This window comes from Molothrus aeneus, chromosome 33, assembly GCF_037042795.1.
Source record: "Molothrus aeneus isolate 106 chromosome 33, BPBGC_Maene_1.0, whole genome shotgun sequence".
NCBI classification, from domain to species: Eukaryota; Metazoa; Chordata; class Aves; order Passeriformes; family Icteridae; genus Molothrus; species Molothrus aeneus.
In genome coordinates, this window is record NC_089678.1 from 731,791 (window position 1) to 755,344 (window position 23,554).

Here is a 23,554-nt window from a genome sequence, read left to right on the forward strand (position 1 = left end):
TACCGGGGCGGAAGTAGCGCCCTCGCCTCGATAGTGATGGCGCGGGCGGGCGCGGCCGGCGCCGCCTCCGCGGCCTCCGCGGCCTCCGCGGCTGGGCGGTGCAGGCGGGAGGCGCCGCCGCGCTCGGGTGTCCCGGGGCCGTGCCGTGCCGTGCCGTGCCGTGCCGTGCCGTGCCGTGCCGTGCCGTGCCGTGCCGTGCCGTGCCGGTGGCGCGGGACTGGCGGGAGCGGCTGTACGGCGCTGTGGGTGCCCCGGCGCGGGGTGAGCATGGTGCCCTAGCGCTGGGGCTATGTCGGAGGCGGCCCGTAGCCTCCTGCAGCGCTGGGGCGCCAGCTTCAGGAAGGGTACCGACTTCGACTCCTGGGGGCAGCTGGTGGAGGCGATCGACGAGTATCAGATGTGAGTGCGGGCCCGGCACGGCCCCGGAGTCCCGGGCGAGGCGCCGGGGTGAAGGAGCGGCCCCGGCGCAGGGCAGGGCGGGGCGGGGCAGGGCAGGGCAGGGAGCCCCGCCGTACTCAGGCCGCGGCCCCCTCGCCCCTGGGGCCCCGCTGGCGGCTTTGGCCCTTCCCCAAGGCGCGGGGCCAGGAGCCGAGGAGTTCCCTCGGGGGGTGCCTGGCCGGGGGGCGAGGCGGGAGCCGGCCGTCCCGCTCTCTTGGGAGGTCGGCAGCGGCCGGCGTGGAGCTTGGAGCAACCTGCTTTGGTAGAAGGTGTGTCCCTGCCCGTGGCAGTGGATAGAACAAGGTGACCTTTAGTGTCCCTTCTACCCCAAACCAGGCTGTGATTTTGAGAGCGCGGGCTGCCGGAATGGTTCGTTGATGGAGCCTCCGATGCACCACTGGACCGGGATGCTCCCATCCCATCATCGTGTTGCCCTGGCACCTTGCTTGTGGCAATGGAGTGACCTGGTAAATGGGCTGCCTAAGTATCAGCCTTAACCAAAAAAACTCCACACAACCGGTCAGAATGAAAAGGGGTCCATTGCATGCTTGTGCATTGTGTCCCTGATGGAACCAGGTTGGGAGAGATGGAACCAGGTTGGGGAACTTGGCAGCCCCAGTCAGGTTGGCTGGCACAGGGTGTGACTGCACCATCCATTGGCTACAGGGCACTGATGATGGACTCCTTGGCAATGCACCTGGTACCTTTAGTCAGATGTTCTTCCCTACTACTCCATTTGCCATGACAATGAAAATTATTTCTTTGTGATTGCAGTATTTCAGGCCAGGCTTCTCATGGTGAATTTTCTGGAAGTTGACAAGAGGGTTCACACTTGTTTGCCCAGAGAAAGTCAGCTGAAGAGATCTCCCTGCATCTTTTAGCACTGTTCAGGACAAGTTGGGTTCTAACCACGTTGGTTGCCAGTTCAGTTGTCATTCAGAGTAACTGGTCTGCTGGCCACGTACCGGGTGGTCAGGAGAGGCTGTAATCTCATCATTTCATTCACTCACCAGGAAGAATTAAGTGTTACTTCTCACTGCAAGTTCACTGATATGCAGTTTGCTGATGGCCTTTAGAGTAGGGCAGGCTGTTACTCTACAAACCTTGGCAGAGAGATGAAAAGAAGTTCTCTTCCAGATCTGTATCTCAGCAGACAAAAAGAATCATCAAAAGTAAAATAAGATATTTTTACTAACTGCCCTTATGTGGATGTCAATCATTTAGGTGATTATTCATGCAGGAAACCTTCGAGCTGTCAGCAGTGGCTTTCCTGTTAAATGTCCCCATCATGGAATTTGGTCTCATGTAACTTTGAATGAACTTCAAGGGGAATGCCAGATGCATTCATTTGGGTTAGGGTGGATTTTTTGTATTAGTGACAAATGGAAAGAGGATTGTGTTAGTGATGCTTGCAGAAATGTTAATGCTGTGATGCTGCCTGTTGTGGGTGGCATATTGCTGCTATGGTAATCTGTTTTCTTAAATCATTACTTTACAATGCTCTTTCTCTGTGCCCTGTGTATCATAGGGCAGGGCAGTAGGCAAGGAGTGTACTTTTGGGTTCAAGTATGTTTATGCTTTTTGTCTTTTCTCAGCCCCAGTCTTTCTCCATTTTTGAAGTGGGACAATACCACCAAGTTGTGCAGTTACCTCATCCTGTTTGGTTGTGTTTTTCCTGGTAAGAGTTAAAAGCTACAGTGGCCTCAGTCAGTATGGGAATTTTTTGTGAGCTGATTTTGAGGAAGAGCAAAGAAATTGAATTCTGATTTTTGTTCCTGTGGCTTTGACAACAATTTGTTCTGCCGGATGCATCTTGGTGTATATATTTTATAAACCCCTCCTACAGCTGGGCCAATGCCCACAGCAGTGGTGGAGGGAAGCAGAGTCCCTTTCACAGTGCAAACTTGTGGGGTTCCAGGAGGAAGCCTATTGTGATGTCCCTGGGTTTCCCCTCAACCCCTGTCCTCCCTCTCCCTCTGCTTGTAAAAAATTATTTACAAGGAATGGCAACAATTGCCCAGAGGTTTTGCTTGTTTAATATTCTCCTTCCTCTCAGGATGGAAACTGTAACTCTTCCCATAGCTTTCCTCTAGCTTCTTTTTGCTTTCTTGAGCTGTTTGCTTACTATTACTTTCCAAACCCCTTGGTATTCCTGCCTTGGTGATGACAAGGGGTGAGGTTTGTGCTCCGCCTGTGATGCTGACAGGCATAAATGTGAGTAGATCCACCCCAGTAGCCCAGGCCAAGCTGCCCTGTGCCTGGCTTCCAGTGCTGGGAGAGTGTGTGCCATGGCTTAGGGTGTACTCACCTGAGCCCCCTGGCATCTCACTTGCCTCAGCCTCTCCCGGAAAATGCGCGTGGGATTGCACCACAGTGGGTCTTCACAGGGGCTGTGGTTTGTTATCGTAAAATAAGGGGTTTGTGAGAGGAAAAAAGTCAGTGCCTGTAAAAGGGGCTGTTGGCTATAATGACCGTCTTACCTGTTCTCCTTTCATGATGCATTAGTCTTTCCTGCCTAATGTTGCACACTTTGTCCACCTTCTGGGGTTTTTTCTTAAGTATGAACTACCATGGCTACAGAAAACTTTGATTCAAAAGACAAAAACAAAGTAAAAACACAACTGCAAAACCAACTCAAACCTCTTTGGAGCAGCAGTCTGTGAACCTTTTGGCTGACACATTTTCTGGAGCTGGGGTGTGTGTGTTTGTGTTGTGTTCCTACTTTACAATTTTCTTTTCCCCCATCCAGATTAGCCAGGCACCTCCAGAAAGAGGCACAGTCTCAGCACAACAACTCGGAATTCACAGAAGATCAAAAGGTGAGTACTGTGAGACAAGGAGCTTGACTCATAGATGTTGATGTGTGTTATGTTTTTTTATCTTGCAGGCTGGAGCCTTAAGAGACCTTTTTTCCTCCCTCAATGTACACAAACAGCAACAGAGCCCAGCGTGGCTAAAACGGTTGCTGTCATTAGATGTGAGGGGTGCTCTGCTGTGCTATCGAATGTCAGGAATGCTGGCCAGTGTCTTTCATAACCTGGGTGTTTCTTTTTTTTTGGATTCATGTTTGATAACTTACTTATTCAACATTAGCACAATTTACGTCGAATTCTGAATGCAAAACATCTTGAACTGCAGACACTGAGGGTGTGTGAGGGGGATGAAAGCTTAACATGTAACACCTGACAGGGAAGGGTCCTGGCAGAATACTCCCTAGCAATCTCTTAGAATGTTATTTGTTTATAATCTTTCAAAATATTGAAATTACTTTACTCCTCCCTCTCTCCCCTCAGTTGAAAAGGCTGTTTCTTGTCTCAGCAACATACTACTGCAGTTCTGTGATGGGATTTAAGTGGACTCATGCACTCAAGCATTTACTGCAAAATAAAATCTTTTGAGATATGAGGCCCTATTAAAGTTCCTTGTCTTCTATAAAGGCACATTTTTCTTAGGAATAAAAAACTAGAGATGTATATTTCCAGATTTTCATGTTAAAAAATCACTTGTTTGAGCAATGCTGTTACCTGAAAATTGACATTTGCTAGCTCAGAGTCTCACCAATGGTAATAGGATGCAAGAGCAATGGAAGCTGTGCTTAGGAATGTAAGTCCTGAAAACAGGTGCTGGCTACAGAAATTAGAGATGAACTTGATGTGTGTAAAGAAGCTCAAAGAAATGCATCTTTACATAGACTCTGAGAGAGGTTTGTAGCTGTTTCCTTTATGTGTATCAACATGAAAAGCAAAGACCTGGTCTTCCATGTTCTGCTTACCTTCTGCAAAGATGATAAAGCTCACGATTGCTTTAAATGGAGCCATAATTTTGGAGAAGAATTTAGCCCACTTTTCGTGATTTGTAAGCCATGAGAACCTTGTTAATGTTGGATAGCTGTTTATTCCTTGAATGCTTCTGCTCTCCCTCCCTTGCTGGTAACTTTCTCCATCATTCTCAGCTAGAGTCATCTTTAGTGTGTGTTTCCCCCCTGTGGAGACTTTTGAAAATGTAGTTACTTCATGAAGGTGAAGCTGTTAATCTCACTTCTGGAGACATCATCTCCTGTGAGTATGGGAACCATAACCGCACAGGGCTTTGCCTCCAGATGTTCCCTGAGTCTTATGAAAAAGACCTTGAACCAGATTGTGGAAGTGAATGAGGTCAGCCATGAGGGAAGGCCTGGGGGGCTCAGGAAGTGGAGATGTTTCATGCCCAAGTGCTGTCATGTCTTAAGGCAACAGTCTTCTGAAAAGAAAAAAGTAATGGGTGGTGGTTTTACATCCTAGCAGAGTGATACCTGTTTCTAAAGCTGAAATAATTTTTAAAAGAGGATGGCATTTTTATCACTTGCTGGTTTTTGCCAGTCATTATGTGCCTGATGCACTGAATCTTTGAGTCTGTTTATCAAGTAGCAGTGCCTGTTTCATTAGCCACGTGCACAAACCAATTCCCCAACATTTTGTTGAAAGAACACTTTATCTCCTCTACCATGAGGAATGCTAGTCACAAAAAAAAAAAAAAAAAAAGAGAATATGAGTGGAGTTTTGCTGTTGCTTAAAAAAAGCACTTAAAACTCTGCACAGCAAAATCTCTGATGTAAAGCTCCTTGCTGTGCTTGTCTTCCCTGTTTCTGCAGGAGCTCGTCCAGTATATCATATCTAGTCAGTATGACTAATTACTGTCATCACTAATATCATTCACATGGCATGTGGCTGGAGGGCTTGGTGCGTACTGGGTTTGTAAGCATTTTGATTAAATAGAAATCTATCTTCTTTCCCCCTGCCCTTCTAAAAATCAGCTACAAATCAGTAACTTTTGCTCAGCTGTTCTCCTGCCAGTGCACCCACCAGCATGCTGAGGCTCTGTATGTTATACAAGAGACACTTTTTTTTATTTTTAATTTTACTGTGGAAGACTCTGTAACCTTCAGGGTTTGCTTACCTGATGTAACTGGCCAAGGCTACATGCAGAATTTTGTAGATTGAAAGGCCATGAAGCTGATTATGATTTCCACTTGCTTGATCTACCCTCAGTGCAGTTTTTTTGGTAGATTTTCAGTCAGCTGTTTTCCAAAGGACCATAAATACTGCCGAGAATTGTTGTGAGGCCATCGTTTCTTACATGACCTACCCTGGGAGAGAAGGTGGGTTTCAGCAGTGATTCCTCTGTAGCTAGGGGATGCTACTTTCTGTACAGCTGCAGGGAAAGGACAAGACTAGGTTCAAATCCTCATCCTTATCTGTCTGTATGAACTTTTACCACATTTGGGTTTATTTCATGCATCACAGGTGGTGCTTCAGTGCAGATATGGCCACACAAAAATTGATGGTGTGTTACTTGCTAATGTGATCATACAATCTGTTAATCTAAGAATACTTGACAGATACCACCAGTTTCTTTCCTGGTCATCCTGTGAGCCAGTTATCATTTATCTTCTAATGCATGTATTGTTTATGGTAAGAATTCAGGCTTTTAAATAGTTGCATCTCCCATTTTTGCTCCTAAAGAATCAGATTTGAAACACTATATGCTACTTGCCTTGAAAGAGCAGACTACAGATTTTGTTGTTCTCTCCTGTGTTTTCAAATTGTGATGGGTTGTCATCTTATAACTATTGCTGGACTTAATTCCATATTTTTCGTTCTCTGTCTTGACTTGGGTAATTGACAGTGCTGGACTCTTCATTAGTGATTGTGAATTTTATTGAAGCATTTCTCTGCAGATCCTGTGTTTACAGGATCACCCAGCAAATCATTTTCTTTTGTCTCCTTTCAACAGCTATAAAGAGGCTGTGCAACAGTTTTATCACTGAGAGGCAGCATGTGTGGAATACTAAGAGATGCAGCTCCTGGTGAATTTACCTCAGTCATAACATTTTGAACACTGCTGTTCACTGTTTTACCTCCATTCTCTAAAATTCATGATCAACCACTGTGTTTTGTGATAGGAGTTGTTCCAGTTAGGTTTGGCTATGTCTATCAGCTTGCGTCCAGCTACAGTTACTCTCACCCAGTTCTCTGTGCAATAAATGTGACCTTTAAACCCCTCTTCCAACCACAGTTGTTGCTTCTTGTGTAACTGTTTCTGTGCTAGGCTGATTTTTCGTCAGTGTTAGAAAATCCTGCTTTTGAAGCAACGATAACTTGCAGAAATACAAGCACTGTTGAACAGTCTTAGCATGATTCATTAAACTACTGGTCTTCTAACAGCCTAAACTCTGGTTAAAGCCAAGCTCTGCTCTGGCTCTGTGTTTGTGCAAACATATTTGCCTCCATTACAGTTAGCACAGTCCTTACGCAACTCCTCTGAAGAAACCTTGACTACGAGATCAACTGACTTTTCCCCATTCTAATCATGAGTTTACAATAAACTGAATCTAAACTATTTTAAACTAGCTAAGTTAATTATGGCTTCAGTCTTTCTAATGAGATGCAGAATGCTTTCCCTGCTGCAAAAAGGAGCCTTTGCAGCAGGGATAGTTGCAGCTGAAAATGATAACAGTGTTTAGCTGCATTTTTAACTTTTGGGTTGGGTGTGGTCCCTTAAAGAAATAGTTATGAATAATGCCTGCTGGGAGCCTGCCATATTTCAATAGATTCCATATAAAACCTATTCTTTATTATTTAAGACTCCCAAACTCTCTTAAATTAATCTATTTCTAGAGCCATTATTGCACTTCAGCTCCCAGGAGCCAGAGGACACATATTTTGTACTGCTCTTTGTTCTGTGAGGGGGTTGCTAGTCCAGGCAGTTTTCAGAACACACAGTTATGAATCTGCAGGATAGGGAATAGTGGAGTTGTTGAATTTACTGGTGAATTGACATAGGAGATAGGGGCTGAGCAGTGCTTCTGAGACCTCATTTATGGTGTGCGCTTTGCAAGATACCAGGAGGGGCAGAGCCAGGTGAAAATCTGTTTACATGTTCTGGTTCTGTGGTGGGGCATGGAGACTGTGTGCTGGTACCCTGCAAACTCATACCCCTCTTGTGCAAGTGGAGGAGTTTTGATCTCACAGAGAATGGGCATGCTTTTTGCTCAGCAGTCAACACTCAAACCATTGGAACAGCTGGACTTTTGCAAATGCTGGAGCTATAGTCAAACCTCAGAGATTCCCGTCCCTTCCCTAGGGAACTTGTGGACTCCTTTCTTTTACCCATTATTTCACACCTTCATCTTTAAGAATCTACCTTTGCAGATATGTTTTTCCAGATGTTCACAAATAAAAAAAGGAATTCCTTTTGTTATACTACAGCTGATGGCTGTAGTGTGTTCTCATTCTAGAGACTGAGAATCTGCTTCTGCAGTACTACTTGGTGTCCTCCCACCCAGCCTGGCAGTACATGTAAACAAATCCACAACACCCACGTATGCAGTGTGGGTCTGAAAGTCTCAAAGTGAGCTCAGGACTCTATGTGCTCTTTTCCGTTTCCAAATACCTGTGTTTTTTCAAGCTGTGCTGGAGATCCAGTCATGGGTCTCTGTTGTATAGCAGAATTTATTTTGGGGAGGAGTGAGTTTGTTGACTGTCCTGTGTTAATAGGCATCACTCGCTGCTTTTTGGGAAGGTGCTCATAAGAACTAAAGTTTTGAAAGGCTGCCATACAATGGGCAGTAATAAAAAAATATGAAGATGAAAAGTCTGGCCTAGTGCCATGTTGTAACAATGTTAAGGGGAGATGCCAGCTGGGGAGAAATGGCTTCAGAAACTTTGAGCCTGTGGTGGCAGATGAAAATCAGATACCTGAGGCTTTTGCATGCTGCAGCTGTTGGCTCTGCCCTTCAGGTATTGATGTGTGACCTATTTAAGATTCAGCTCCTGAACTCTTTCAACTTTGAATGTGACCTAAGGTGAACTGAAACTGCAGTCACTTAGTTTGTTGGAATTACTGGGGGCACTTAGTTTCTTGGAATTAGTGGGGGCCTAGGAGCAGATTGAGAAGGATTTGTGATACTACTTTGCAGGAGAGCCAGAACAGGTGATGGGGGAGGCACCTTTTCTGCTGTTACCAGCCTCTTGGAGTCCAAAAAATATAACCCTCCTTTTGGACTTGACTGACCCTGCATAGATTGCCAGGTGCCTATACTCTTGAAGTTCTTTGATGCTAGAATTGTGCTCTTGGAAATCTTTTCCTCCCCTTGCATCCAGCTTGTGGAGAAGCTGTTTTTATATTGCCTGATTTAAAAGGAGAGAATGAGTTACAGTTGTGTATTTCAACTTTAGTCTTCCTTCTGGGGGAAAATTTAATTTTAAAATAAGCCTCTTTTCTTTGTAGCTTCATTGTTGCTGGTTTTCCTGCCCTATAAATGTTCCATGGAGTATTTTGAATTTATATCTGGCACTTATTTTTCTGCACATCATCTGAGTTTTTCTTCTCAAAAAGGTTTTAGTCAACGAACAAATTTGTGATGGTCAGGAATAATACACTGGGCAGTTGTGTCCTCTTCATGTCACTAATGGAAGTCTTAACTCCTCATTTCAGCTGGTAGTAACAGAAACAAATGTGACTTGCTGGAGCATCTTACTTTATGAGACATAAAAGCTTAAAACTGTCTTCAAAGCAAGACTCCTTGCAATGTGCTATTCTGAAGCCCTTCCCTCTCTTCTGCAGTTTTAAATGAAAATGAGAAATTACTTCACAGTTCTGCTTACAGATATTTTAGATTGCTGACAAGTTTGAATTCAGGCATATATTTCATGATTCACTCACAGTTTAAATCTCTTAAAATCACAAAAATAGAGAGTTAGAAAAATAATCTACCTTTAGACTTCCTCTCTCACCAAAACCCACAGGAGTGGGCTGTGGTTTTTTTAGGGCTGAGATACTGGGTTGCTGTAATGTCTGATGTGGGTGGACTTGGTCTGCTGAGGTTGGGAGCTGTAGGCCTGGCTCCTAAAAGGGCAAATCAGCACAAACCACTCAGGTTCTCAGGAGGTAATAGGCTGCTTGGCTTGGATTTTTTTTTTTTTAGTTCTCTATCACCTGAGAGCAGTTGAATTTATAAACAGTTTATGATGTGGTAGGCATTACTACAGTTTCTGCAGAGTGAATGACCCCCATCTGTGTTGTTGGGCTGTGGGAGGGGAGTTAAGTGGCAGATGTCTTTCATCTATTGTGCTTTCAGTAAATCCTGCTTGTCTATAAAAAAAGCTTCTGATGCTCAGTGGTCTGGTACTGAACAATAGACCTGAAACCTTTGCAAAAAAAAAAACCAAAAAAAAACTAACTGTTTCTGTTTACATTCTTTACATTCTTTAAAAGCGTCAATGTGGACAAATACTATTTTCAGTACTAAATTTTTCTTTTTCCATTTCAGAAAACCATAGCTAAAATTGCAACATGCTTGGAACTGAGGAGTGCAGCTTTACAGGTATAGCTCTTTTTCCTATCTGACTTCATACTTTAGCAGTAAATGACTGTAGAGCTTTTTAAAACTTGTTTACTGTCTTCAGAAATACCCAAACTTCTGTAAATGGAGTGAACATTTGGAATTTCCAGGCTGTTGTCATGATGGCCCAGGTGACTGCCTTAAGAAAGGCTGAGAGTGCTTATATATGAGCATCTCTTGGTGCTTGTACAGGAATTTAACTCCACATTTTGTGTCTTTGGTTCTCTGCCTCATTTTCATCCTCCCGAACTGTTTCGTTTCTCTTCCTAACCTGTGTGCAATGTTAAAAAGATCACCAGAATGACCCTTAGACTTATTCAGCTGCTTCACAAATCATAATAGACCACAAAGAAGAATATGTGTGTAGAATAGAAGTTACTTTTTAGCAGTCATGAAAACTGGCAGAGCTCTAGGAAAATGTGGGAAAACCATAATTTGTAAATTTCTCTTTGGGCTTTTTTTCTGGACTGAAAGTAGATATCATGGGAGTGGATGTCATTTTTTCTCAGCACATGCTTATCCTCAAAAAACAAGTGAGAGAAATTTCCAAAAGACCATGGATGGGGAAGGGATAAATCAAAGGCTGAGTTAGTGGATTACCTCTTTGCCAAGAAAGAGTGATGACCAGCAAATTTTGCATCAAGTTACTCCCAGCAGCACTACCAAGTACTTTGTGTTGCTGGGCAAGGTGCTGCCTTCAATTGTCTGAAAGGCTGGGATACAGCATGCTGGACTCATGAGGTTGGGGCTGACTAGTCTCAAGGCTGTGTAGAATTTGAGGAATTATTTGGTTACCTCTACCTGTCATTCTATTTTGATCTAACCTGGGGTGTTTGAAGAATGTTTTATTTGCTTGGAGTCACTGTGACTTTGGGGAGAAGCCTGCATGTTCCACTATGGAATAGCTTTGTGGGTCAGGTCACATCTGGGAGCAGCAGCAGAAGCTGCAGCCATGTCATAACCTGCCAAGCTGGAGAGGTGGATGTTATGCAAGACCAGCCTTCCCTGCTGTTGATTCCCTAGCAGTAAGTCAAGGATTTTGTAACCTTTTGAGAGGATACAAGAACTTCTTGCCCACTTCACTTTGGGGAGGTTATGGTTTCTTGGCAGAGGTTAAAGCAGTTAGTGAGTGTTCTCACCTTTTTCCATTCTCCTAACACTAAGGGTATAGCTGCTTTAGTATCCTTACACAGTCTTGCAGAAGGTACCTATTCCCTCTTGGACAAAATCAAGAAAAAAATCTCATTGGACCTTAAATGTTGAAAACAATGGGCAATCCTAAGGGGTGCCAAGGGTGCAATGACATAATAGGTAAGATCTGACCATCCACTCAGAAGTGAATGTCCAGTGTCAATCCTCTTATTTCCACTTCTTTTTATGCCAGCTCTGCCACTTGTCTCAGAAAAAACTAATCTTACCTAACTGTTGGTGAGCTACCTCAGAATTAAAAATTAAGAACTTCTCTGTTGAGTTAGTAAGTCAGATAGGCTTACTGAGAACTGTACATGTATGTGCCACAGACAGAGGAGGAAACCATCATCAGAGCTGGAGAAAAGAAAGATGGGAATTCCTCTTCTATTTTCAGTGAGTTCTTGGCTGAGTTTTTCAAGCTATCCTGTGTACTGTAATTTCTGCTAGTGTCACAATGCTGGACATGTGTCTTGAGATGTGAATTTTCCTGTGTGCAGTAAGGAAGAATTTACAACAAGTTGGTTTAAAAATATTTACCTTTCATTAGAGCTTGGAATATTGGATAAGTTTGTTCTTAATAAGTGAGAAGTAATGTAGTCTCTGCCTCACCTGTGAACCTGCCTTTTGTTGGGGAGATTTTCTGGGGGGATGTAGCTTTGTAGTAACTTGGTGTGCTTGAACAAAGGAAGCACCTTGCATCTTATTCTGAGATGAGGAGGGTGCATCTGAAGATCTGACTCTTTCTTTGTACTGTCCTAGTCCACCCAGTCGCAGGATGAGTTTAAGCTTGAGGATCTGAAGAAGTTGGAACCAAGTAAGTGGTATCTTTGTATTTTGAGTGCCATTTATCATGACAGGGGAAAACGTGACAGCAGCAGGACTACTGACTAACCAACACTGCAGTTCAACAGTGATGCTGGGTTTAGGTGCTTTTCCAAGTGTCTGTTACCACACAGAGAAAACTTGATGTGAATTAAGGAATGTAATGTCAGTAATTTAAAAGTACAGTAACCCAAATGTTTTAGATAATATATTCATCTTCATTTTCAAATAAGCAATTTGGGCCTTGCTAATTTTTGCACAAAATTGTATTTTAAGCTATCCGTAGTACATTGTATAATTTACCTGCACATTTCTTATTTGAGCTGTATTTCACCACTTTGTGGTCTTCCTTCTTGCAGCATGACATTTATTTTTTTCTTCTGAAAATATTTAACTTGTGCTCATGTTAGCCAATCACCTATCACCTCCCACTGTAATGCACCAGACCAGAGAAGGTGAGAGTCAAAGTGAGGATGTGAGTCAGTCTATGAAGAGTTTTGTGTAATATTATTTTTTTCCAACTGATCCTGGGTCAGGTCTTGATATGTCAATCCAGAAATAACTTTTTCATATAGGAAGTGTCTATTTATCTGCTTCATTTTCCTTCCTGTAACACTGGCTGCTTTGTTCTCAAAGCATCCTTATGATTAGAGCTTACACATCTAAGCAATATTATCCTGAATGTTAATGTTTCTGCATTTCTCAGGGAACAGGAAATGTGGAAGGACTACTTTCATGCTGATTGAAGTTGGTTTTATTTTGCTTATGACACAATTGTTACATTGAGCAATATGTTGGGGATAAATAGGATTGGCAGGCAAGTGTTTCCCCTTCATGAATAGGCTGAGCTTCTCTGCACAGGATCCTACAGAGGAGCTTGTTAAGAAGTGGAGCATTGAGCTAAGCTTCCTTATATCTCTACCAAAACATAGAGTCCAAATGCTTTTAAACTGTTCCTTGAAAGTGCAAAATGAAGGTGTGTTACAAAACTGCTTGGTCCTATGGGTGAAGATCATAACTCAGGAAGGGATTTAACTGTGTGTTGGAATATTTGGTCTTCCTCACACTACATGTTGCATGTCTGGCCTCTGAATTCTGACTTGGGATTTTTCTCTATAGATTTTGCTGCTCTCTGTTTACAATGTATTTAAAATGTTGTAATCATTGAATGACTGTGGATTTCAGACTCCATTGTGCAAATGCCCTATGAGTGACTGAATGATGGAAGAGAGATGGGAATCTTGTCCAAAATTTCAATTATGGTGCAACAGTCCTGTTGTTTATCTTGCCCTCCATCACAGAATTGATTTTTAGCTGTCAAAAAAACTGCTTAGCAGTGTGAAGTGCATTCAGCCCACACCTCATACAACAAGCAACTATATTAAAACTGAGGAAGAGTGTGTGGCCATCAGTTTTCAAATACGCTGAGTTATTTTCCTTGGAGGAGAATGGGTGCTTCTACAACAACAATTGAACATTGATGTTCCTAATGCTGCTGTCTTACTTGGATGGTTCTGGCCTCTTTCTTTCTGAATTATGCCTTTGTTTCACGGTTTTTAAGTGTATCTCAAATAGAGTAAACCTTAATCAGGCCAATACCAGCTATTTCATAAAATCCACTGTGAAATGTTTTAATTCGCATGTTGTCAATTTTCTTTTGCATCCCACCAGAAAAAGCTGAAAAATCTGGGCTGGCAATATAAAGAAGTGATTCCTTCGTTAGGTCAAGCTATTCCATTAGGGTGGAACAAAACAGCTATTCATACAAAACAGCTATTTGCACAATTTGGCTTGTTTTAATTACTTTTGTGCCTGAAGCTGTCAGAATGGTTTTGGTGTTGTTCTAACAACCAGGACCCTTAGAATTACTTTTTTCTTTTCCCTTAATCTTCTGCTGTTGAGTTCTAGCTTTTCCTACTTGAGCTTCCATTTCATGCAGATTGGAAAGTGAAGCAGTTGGCTACTTCTGTTTGTTTATAGGATTTGTCACTGAATAATTTGTGCTGGAATAATGCTACAGGAGGTTCCATACAAACAAATGGCTCTTTTGAGTTTGCGCTGTGTGAAGTCATTGTTAACACACTGGATTTCAAATCCTTTTCTTTGTGGAAGCTTATACCAGTCTTAGAATGCACAGTACAAATGGATGGGCTGGGGCATCCCTTGTGCCTGGGTGATAATTATAAGACAAGTGGATACTGGGTTGTACTGGGGAGTGTGGTGTCTGAATTATTTTATGTTGTTTATTAAAAAAAAAAAGTATAAGTATCAGAAAAAATCACTGTCACAGAAAATCTAAATGGACAGTGGTCTTTACCAAGTTAATGTGTCCTGTTCTTCTGACTTATGTTGGTAATTTCTTTTGAAATATTTCAAGAAAGAGCCAAGTGCTGATAAAATCAGACTGTGAGGATGGTGAAGGGCCTCGAGGGGTAGCCTTACGAGGAGTGGCTGTGGTCACTTGATCTGTTCAGGTTGGAGGAGACTGAGGGGGAGACATCACTGCTGTTACAACTTTCTCATGAGGGGCAGAGGGAGGGGCAGGCACTGATCTGTGCTCTGTGATGACAGTGACAGGACCTGAGGGAATGGCCTGGAGTTGTCAGGGGAGATTTAGGTTGGGGATCAGGAAAAGGTGCTACACCCAGAGGGTGGTTGGGCACTGGAAAAGGATCCCCAGGGAAGTGGTCACAGCACCCACCTGACAGAGTTCAAGTGTTGGGACAATGCTCTAAGGCTCACGGTATGATCCTCGGGGTGTTCTGTACAGAGCCAAGAACTGGACTGTGATGATCCTTGAGGGTCCATTCCAGCTCAGGCAATTCTGTGATTCTATGCAAATCAAAGTGACACTGTCCAAAGTCACAAAAGAAAAGGCAACTTCTGTACAAGAGCCTGCAGAACACTATTTAAAAAAAGATTTCTGTTGGAAATACAGCACAGATGGAGGCCATGATGCTGGGATCTACCCATTAGTTGCACTTGTGGAGAATTCTCTGGGACTTATTTTCTCAAGCAGCAGCATTACAGAGGGGAAAGGCTCTTTTTCCCAGAAGTGAATTGTGTTTTTGAAAATGAAACAGAGATCCAAAAAAGCCCAAATCAACCTTTTAAAGCTTGGATGTCTTACACAGCATTACAAGGGAGATTCCTGTTCGTATTAACATAATTTTTTTTCCTGTGGTCTGGTATTTTTATTTGAATTAACTGAAGCTCATACTTGTGGCAGATGCAAAGAGGATTTTCCTTTCCTCAAAGTTTTATTGCTTAGCTTTTTCTCAGTGGCTTTGAATAAGTATTTCACCAGGCTGAGTGCAGTGGACCTGTTGCTTATCCTGTTCATCTTTAAAGGAGCACTTATATTGCTGTGTTACAACTTTGCAAAATTATTTGCTATTGGTGGTGAGACAAGATTTGAAAGCTTTTTAAAAACTTGAGCCACAGCTTTGTGCAGCAAAAGGCAGGAGGTCCTGCTTCTGAGCTGAATATTCAGCACCACATTTGTTCCTGGCAGGACAGGGGTGCTCAGCCTCTGGCAGTAGCAGCGTGATTTTAGGTGCTGTAGAGCTGTTTGCCTCTTGCCTGGGCTCATGTCAGTAGAGCTCTTTGGGCCCTCTAGTGATGCCTGAAGTGAATAAGGGGGAGGGTTTTTTTACTTTTAAGGGGACGTGGTTACTAGAAGAGGGGAGTCCAGCACTTATGAACCTTTGGAAAGTGGGAGGAGACCCACTGTGACAGCTGTCCATTCTGTTTAATGTGCCTTCGATCTGTAAAAGATCTCACTTCACTGAGGTTTTCCTCCTGGGAATACCCTTTCTGTTTCTGGTGTAATGTATCTTTCTGAGAGCTGGGGAATTATGAGAGTAATAAAAATCCCCTTCTTTTCCTGAACCTCAGCAGCATTGGAAGATGACTGTCAGCTGTTGATCAGCTGCTTTTCTGGTTGAAAGTAGCTGTGATTCTTCAGATTCATGTTGAGATCTGTGTTACTGGTCCCTCAGAGCAGAAGTCTTTGGAGAGAGAGACATGGCATCAGTTTGTTCTCTCATCAAAGCTCTGACTGAAGGCACTTTAAACCTTTCTCTGTATTTATGTATTGTGACTGGCTGGGATTAGGCACTGATTAACCTCTCATGTTGTAGAACAAAAATCAAAAAAAAAAAAATCAGTATGAGTAAAGACTGGAAAGACTTTTTGGTTTCTTTATAGTATCCCAGAGGAATAATTTATTCTTAGAGCATTCAGATGGTGTCTGGTAAGCTAATGCAGGAGCCCAGACTGGGTGATGGGAATGTGAAGGCAGACAGGGAAGCTCTCCTGCACTGGCAGAGTTATAGTGTGCTCAGAGGGGCCTGGCAATGGCTTCTTAAGCATAACTGGTATTTAAGTACCTCTTGATATTTGTGTCATCTGAATGTTGTTTGAAAAGAGTTTTGTTTTCATTCAGAAGTCTTCAGGGGAGAATTCCTCTGCTCTGAGAGTGCTTATGGTGAAGTGAAGCTCTCTGAGGAGAGTCAGGGATTTTTCTCTCTGCTCCCCCTACCAGTGTGCGATATTCATTGTCTGGTAAGAGAGTGCCTCTCCCTGCAGGTGTCCTCTTGTAAATTTTTAGGCCCTTTAGCCATCATTAAATACTTATTTCTTTCACATGTCTTTGGAAGTTTCACTGGTAGTTGTGTTTGGAAATGGCAGCTAAAGTTGGGATTACTAAAATGTGAGCAAATTTCCAATATAAACAGCAAAGTCATTTTGCATGAAATTCTGAAAGTATACGTGATGTCTTTGGGGTTTGGTGCCCAGATATTGTACTTTATCTCTCCTGAATTTCACCAATCCGCCCAGACATATGAGGGCAGATAGAAAGAAAACACAAACAAAGGCATCACCACCACCAAACAAAACCCTCAAAACACATGACTGAAGAAGTAGAAAATCTCACCAAAGCATTGTGCTAGCAGCACACTTGCTCTTCCATGGTGGCTGCCTGAATGTGCACCCACATGTGTCAGCTCTGGAGACCTCATCTGTTAGGAGCTGATGCCAGTAACGCCACCACCCTGCTCTCAATAGCCACCAAAGATTGCTACCCTCACCCCAGGGGCTGTAGCTTTTTCTCATGACGATTTTGGTTATTGCCACATTTATCTTCTCTGTCTGTGTGGGTGTGGTAGTAGTAATCTTATACTGCAGTTGCAGTTCACCTGTCTGAATGTTACAGTGATATAGGTTTGATCATAGCTGTGCTGGTGTTTAAAATATGAGAGAAGAGGGATGGTTTTTGTATGATCTGATTACTTTAAGAATTTTATTATTATTATTTGTGTGTGAAGATGCTGTCAGAATGGACATAGGTGTGCAAAGTAGTAGAATTAATGCTGGTTTATGATTTCTCTGCAGTCTTAAAGAATATCCTCACTTACAATAAGGAGTTCCCCTTTGATGTTCAGCCTGTCCCACTCAGGTAAGAGATAACTTCTTGCACATCACTTCATGTACAGATACGTACTTGAAAGGGAGTACGGCCTGGGCCTGGTGTGTACCTAAAACACATTTCCAGAGCCATCTGCTTGCCAGACTGCTTTGTATAAACTGGTTAATAAAAGAACTTTAAAACTCTGTTTGTCTCGGTACCACTAAAAATCAAGACCATACTTTCGGTAAAATCAGTATTTGGTACATCCCTACATCTCTCTGAGATTTCCAGTATCATATCCTGGCTTTAGGCTCTGTGCTTTCTATTGGTCTAAACTCCTGCAATCTCTGTCAAAGTCTGTAGGTAGAGGTAGAAGTTAAGAAGTATGAAATGACATTAAAGAGTATTCATGCTCAGGTGCTGGCTTGTGAATTGACAGCCAGGTGATGAGTGAGTGTTGGTCTCATTTCTTCTTCCTTGTGTTTTACAGGAAGATTTTAGCACCCGGAGAAGAGGAACACTTGGACTTTGAAGAGGATGACGAGGAAGGAGGAGCTGGAGCAGGGTCTCCAAACTCTTTTCCTGCTAGAGTTCCAGGTAGGGGCACTAGCCTTGCCATGCCAGCCTCTGTAGCATCTCTGAGCTCTGGCTCTAAAAAGCTTCTTTTTCCACCTTTCAAATCAATGGTGATTTGAAAAGTTTGGGTGGGAAGCTCCAGGTTCACGTAAACAAACCCTAATGCTGTACTGGAGAGCCACAAGGGTGGCCAGTGAATTTTTTTCCAGCAAACAGTATCTTACTGTGAAACAGTTGTATGAAGAACCTGCGAGGGTGGTACCATCTACCTCAAATAATTAGCCTTAATACCGAGTCTGAGTCAGGAGTATTCATCCTGGTGCACATTAACTATGTGAAGCATTTCAAACGTGTTCAAATGTAAATTGTGGCAATGTTTCTCCTGAAAGGAGCAGCCCATGTTTCTAGAGATGTGAGAAGTTGTAGCTGCTTATCTTTGTGTTGCATTGTTTGGTGAGATAGTGGCTTAGAGTGAAGCCAGGCTGTGAGAGGAGAAAGAGGGGGTTTTGATTTTCATAGCTGAAGTCCTTGTCCATGTGAAAGTATTTTGTAGAACCAACAGATTCTAGAGAAGGGCTTCCTGAAACTTCAGGTTTTGACAATTTAGATGTTGTATCAGAGGTTCTTTAGTGTTCCTGGTTCCTTTAGTTAATGGTGTAATTTCTTTGCAGAAGAAGCAAGTTTCTAGTTTCAGAGCTGGCTGGCAAACTTTGTATTTCAGGAATGAGATAACAAGTACAGAAACCAGTACTGGAATAATGATCAAAAGAGCCGGGGTGTTGTATTACTTATGCCTGGAGAAAACAGATGATATTCAGATGTGATCCCAAGCACAGTGCTGAATATGGCCCCTGCAGGCTGACCTGATGTGGACATGCACAGTCTACAGCTATTCATGCCAAGCTCCTAAAAAGGCTATAATATATTGTGATGTTGATGGCTAACATTTGCTGTCTTGATCCTTGTTATTCACCATGATAAATCCATTTATGGAGATGCCTTCTGTCTGTCCCAAGTACAGCAGGAAGACTCAGACAAAAGCAGTTTGCAGCCCTGGGGTGAGCCTTATGAGTAAAGTGAATTTCCCTGTCTGAAGCTGACAGAGTTGTGTTGCACTCCTTGCTTTGATGTGCCCTTAATCCATCCAGTACTGTCTAACTGACCATGGTCTTGTCTTCTCCATGCATGACTTCATCGTTATCACATTGCCCCATTCATCTAACCCAGGAGCCAACAAAGGTATGAGAACCTTTTAGTATGTACAGTAATTTCTGTGCTCACGTTCATGTAGCTGTGGTCTTCTTCATCCAGCACTTAGTGCCAATCCTCACAACACAATTTTTGGTAACAATCACACTACTGGGCACCTATCTGTTGGTCTTCATTTGCCTTCAGTAAGGAGAAAAGGGAAGGTCATGTTTGTTGATTCAAACAGCTCTTTAGAGGTCCTGCTGTACTAATTAAGGCATTCTGGGTTGTGTAGCCAAGGGTAGGTGTAGCTGGGTTTTATTTACTGGAATACACATTTTATGGGAAATGTTACACAAAGAGTATTTGCATAGTTAGACTTCTGTGCTGTGTGGAGCTTAACTGACCAATAGCTTGCTGCCTCTAACAGCAAAAGTTTCCTGCCTTTCTCCTGGTTATATATGATTTTATTCCAGTGCTGTGCTCTTTTATAAACCATTTCACTTTGTGAGCCCAGCAGGAGACTTAGCACTTTTTTCCCCTTTCTCTGAACTAGGATTTGGGAGTGGAGAGCCTGAATGCCTGTGTCTTGGTGGCAGTGGGGTGCTGGGCTGGCTCACTGTCCCTGAAACCCACTTGGAGGAGGACACTTTTCATTTGCAGATGCTCCCATCCCTCTCTGGCAGAGATGCCCTGTGGTTGTGTCTGGTGTGGCTGCAGCTTTATCCTGAAAGCCCTCAGTGTGAGCCTGCTCAGGGGCCCAGGCCGTGGTGGTTGACAGGGGGGTGGTGCCCAGCCCAGGAAAGCTGTACCACAGAGAGGGCACTGTCATCTACTCTGGCTGCAGAGGCTTCAGCATAGGCCTGCCTGAAGCTGTGGCTCACGTGAGACAGGTTACAGTCAGCTGCTCTAGTCCACTGTTGGCTCCTGCTAGGGCAGGAAGGAAACAGCATTCCTTGGATACTGTCTGTCCTACTGTTCTCTTGTCTCCTGGAAGTGACTTTGACCCTTCTGTCCATTGCAACTCTGCAATTTCATACATTCTGGAAAGCATTTTTCAAGAACAGAAAAATTTCTCTTAAGCCAGAAGTTTTATAATAAAAACCAGGCTGAGGCATCTTTCAGGTGATTTTTCTGTCAAGTGGATGGAGTGATGGACAGGAAAGCTGAAGGCTGCAGTTATTCCTGGCTCTTGGGGGCCATGCTGCTTTTAGGAGACAACTGACATATGATGGAGCAAAGGTTTGTGCCAAAAAGAAGACAGGCTTGCTTCTTCCTTCACTTAGATTGAAATAAGAACTCTATATTTGAACATATCTTCGGGAAAGAAACAGAAAGATTAACTAGAGCATGAGCTGCTTTGCAGAAATGAGGGCTCTCTACTAAGTTTGCTCTCTAACATTTGTCCCATTCCATGCAGAAGCCTTTCCTGTTGCTCCAAACCCTGGAGCACAGCTCTGCTGTGCTGTGTTGAGAGGTGTGGACATGGTGCTTTTGAGGCCCTGAATCTCCTCAGGACGGGAAATACAGAAACACACAGGATCAGAGATAGAAATTCAAGTCTTGCACTTGATTCTGAGAGGGGGATTGGATGCAGGAATGCTCATGAAATCTTGCTGAAGTTGAGCCTGTAGTTCTCAGAGCAGAATGCAAGGTCCCTCTTGCAAAGCCAGTCTCTCATAAGACAAAATCTTTGTGGTTCCACAGCTCCTCAAGCAGATGAGAGGAAAAAATTGTGTCAAGAAAACACCCGTGTTGGACTTGTGAAAGGAAATTATTACATTGTTTAGATCTAAAGCCTTAGGATAACTTCTTTTTTTCATTAGAAAACCAAAACTGTAACTCAAACTTGTTAATGAGTCTGAGTATTTTCTATCCTGGTGCTTCTTTATCCAGTAGGGGAGAGGGGCTTGAAGTGTGCCAGTTTTTGCTAAATTCAGCATGAAGTAACCTCCATGTTTGATGACAGAATATTATGACTTTTAGTGAGTTTGAACAGTCTGGACAGCTGCACTGTCTTCCTCAACACTGTGAGGATTCATTTATACTGACCATCAAGTTTTGATGCTAAATATTCTTAATGCAGAGCTGGGGACCCTTCCTTTAGCCAGAAGGAAACTTGGGGGATGCAAACACTTTTTCCCCCTGCTTTAAGTAGAGGCCAGTAGCACTTACTTAAGAATCAATTTTCTGGTTCCCTTATGTTCTGTGTGATTTGCAACAATGCCATTTTCCTCCCTAATTTTCCAGTCTAAATGTTAAATGTGAAGCCAAGTCATGTTCAGTGGAGTTGGACTCCTGATCAAGTGTCTAAACTTCCTGGAACTGCAGATTTAATCTTCAAATTTGCTCCCAAATTTAATCCTCAAAAATACTATCAAGTGAGTTCCATGAATGGTTATTCTGTGAAATAACACTTTAAACAATGCTCCCCTCTATTTTTATTGCATTAGTTTTTTATCAGTTGATTTGACTTGAGGCAGTCCTGGGTTTTTTCTGGGGGGCTTTAAAATCTGTCAGAGGAGGTTGTGTGTCTGTGCACAGACATTCCCATAGTGGTGTGTACTACTGGGATAGGACTCTTTGGACAGCATTAGAACAGACCTTAAGAACAGCATCTTCCATGAGAGAAGATGGGACAAGTGAGACCTCTGCTGTGAGATGACACCATGGGTTAATAATATGCTTTACTCTTTCCAGGTACTTTATTGCCCAGATTGCCATCTGAACCCGGGATGACGTTACTCACCATCACCATAGAGAAAATTGGTCTGAAAGATGCTGGGCAGTGCATTGATCCTTACATCACAGTCAGTGTAAAGGGTAATGATTTCTGTTCTGCCTCCTTGATGCTGCTTTGGAGAGAGTGCATTTTCTGAAAGGTCTATGGATTTTTCAGCCTGCTGGAAAAAACATTTGTTGTCACTTCTATTGTGGATGTAGGGCTTCTGCTTTAATCAAGGGCGAAAAATTCTGTATTTGACAGCTACTGGGAGGTGAATATCTGCAAGATACACTTCTCTCTGTGCACTCAGGGGTGGCTTGTCCATGCTGACAGCTGAGTGACTTTGCCCTACTTCTCCATCATGGCTTCTACAGCTGACTCCTAAGTACAGATCTGCTTGGACTGTGTGTACTCCCCACACTTACTGGTCTCTGGGCTTTCTGGAGGTGGGGAACCACTGACTCCATTCTTGCCCTCTCATTAAACTAATTTTGTAATAATATAAATATAATCTTACCAGGGCTTGAGGTTTAGAGGGATGAGTATGAAGCTGGGAAACAAAGCTTGCAAGTGAAATAAAATAAAAAATGTGTTAGTCTGGCTTGTGAAATGCTTCAGCCAAAACCTGATGGGCTGAAAGGCTCCATAAATCTGGAAGAACCTCTCTCTCTGTCAGTCCGGGATAGGCAACATGAGGATTTCTCTGTTTCAGATGGTAACATAATTGGTATCTTTTGAGGCTAAGATTTTTCATATTCACACTCTTTCTAATGAGAGTATCAATATCCCCATTTTGCACTTAGCAGGAAGCCTCTGTAGTCAAACCTGCTTGCCCTTCCCTTGTGTTCTGCTTTACTTTGGGTTCTCTTTACAATTTTTAAATGTAGGCAGAGGATTTTTTTTGTTTCTCATGTAAAAATCTGTAGCTGAGCCTCTTGTTATTTTTAGTTGTGATAATGACCTTGTATGTGTCCTCTTGAGATATGCTATTGGATACTAAATATAGGTTGAAACACTTGTTAGATGTGTGATCAGTGCTTCTTCCACCAGACATCCTCTGGCAGGAGGAAGGTTCACAGCATCAAATATCCCTTGAATACATACCAGGGCTTGTAAAGCAAACATTCCTTGTTCATTGCCACTGAAGTGTTTGTCTCATTGTACATTGCTAAAACTGCTGCTGTAGCTCTCCTTTCCCTTCCGGAGCTAAGGGAGACACTCTCTATTGCTGGGCTTGCTTTCCCAACAAGTCTCTGTTAACATGATGCTCCCTGTTTCCAAACTCATTTACCTATAAATGGTGGCTGCCAAGTAATGACGTAGAAAATAGGATCAAAAAGTGAGAGTGTGGGCAGTGTATGGATGAGTCTGCTAATGGTGTCTTTTGATACTTTTATTTCCTGAGATTTTTGGTTAGGCAAAGTAACTCTGAGGACTCAATTTTTTCACTGTTAGGACTCTGAAGACACTTAGTAGCTGATTTCCTTGGTTTTAAACCAAGCTGCTCTTCTGCAGGTTTGGAGTGAGGTTTGTTCCTAATGCAGCATTGGCAATCCCAGCCCGTATCATGGATGAAGGGAATCACTGGTGCTCCAGGGCCTCAGCCTGAGCTCCAAGCACAACATGTGCACTCCATACCTGTAATCTTGGCCACATTGTTAGCAACTTCCTCTGCCTGAGGGAAAGGGATCAGGAATAAGAGGAAAGACAGGACAAATATACCTCTGGAAACAGCAGAGGCTTAGTGAGAAACAATATTGGCTATGCCAGAGCAGCAAAACCAGGGCTGGTGCTGAGAGCTGGAGTCAACCCAAAGCCC

The 23,554-nt window shown here is 43.0% G+C and overlaps 1 protein-coding gene across 1 annotated transcript in view; it reads left to right on the forward strand.

Annotated features, from left to right (window-relative positions):
* Nucleotides 1-172: 172 nt before the first annotated feature.
* AIDA (axin interactor, dorsalization associated) overlaps nt 173-23,554 on the forward strand; it is a 43,652-nt gene continuing 20,270 nt past the window's right edge. The window contains exons 1-7 of the mRNA XM_066568489.1: nt 173-399; nt 3,188-3,257; nt 9,749-9,802; nt 11,771-11,825; nt 17,231-17,294; nt 17,737-17,843; nt 21,711-21,833. Of these exons, the coding sequence (XP_066424586.1) occupies nt 290-399; nt 3,188-3,257; nt 9,749-9,802; nt 11,771-11,825; nt 17,231-17,294; nt 17,737-17,843; nt 21,711-21,833 (583 nt within the window). The 5' untranslated portion in view covers nt 173-289. The remainder of the gene's footprint in view (nt 400-3,187; nt 3,258-9,748; nt 9,803-11,770; nt 11,826-17,230; nt 17,295-17,736; nt 17,844-21,710; nt 21,834-23,554) is intronic.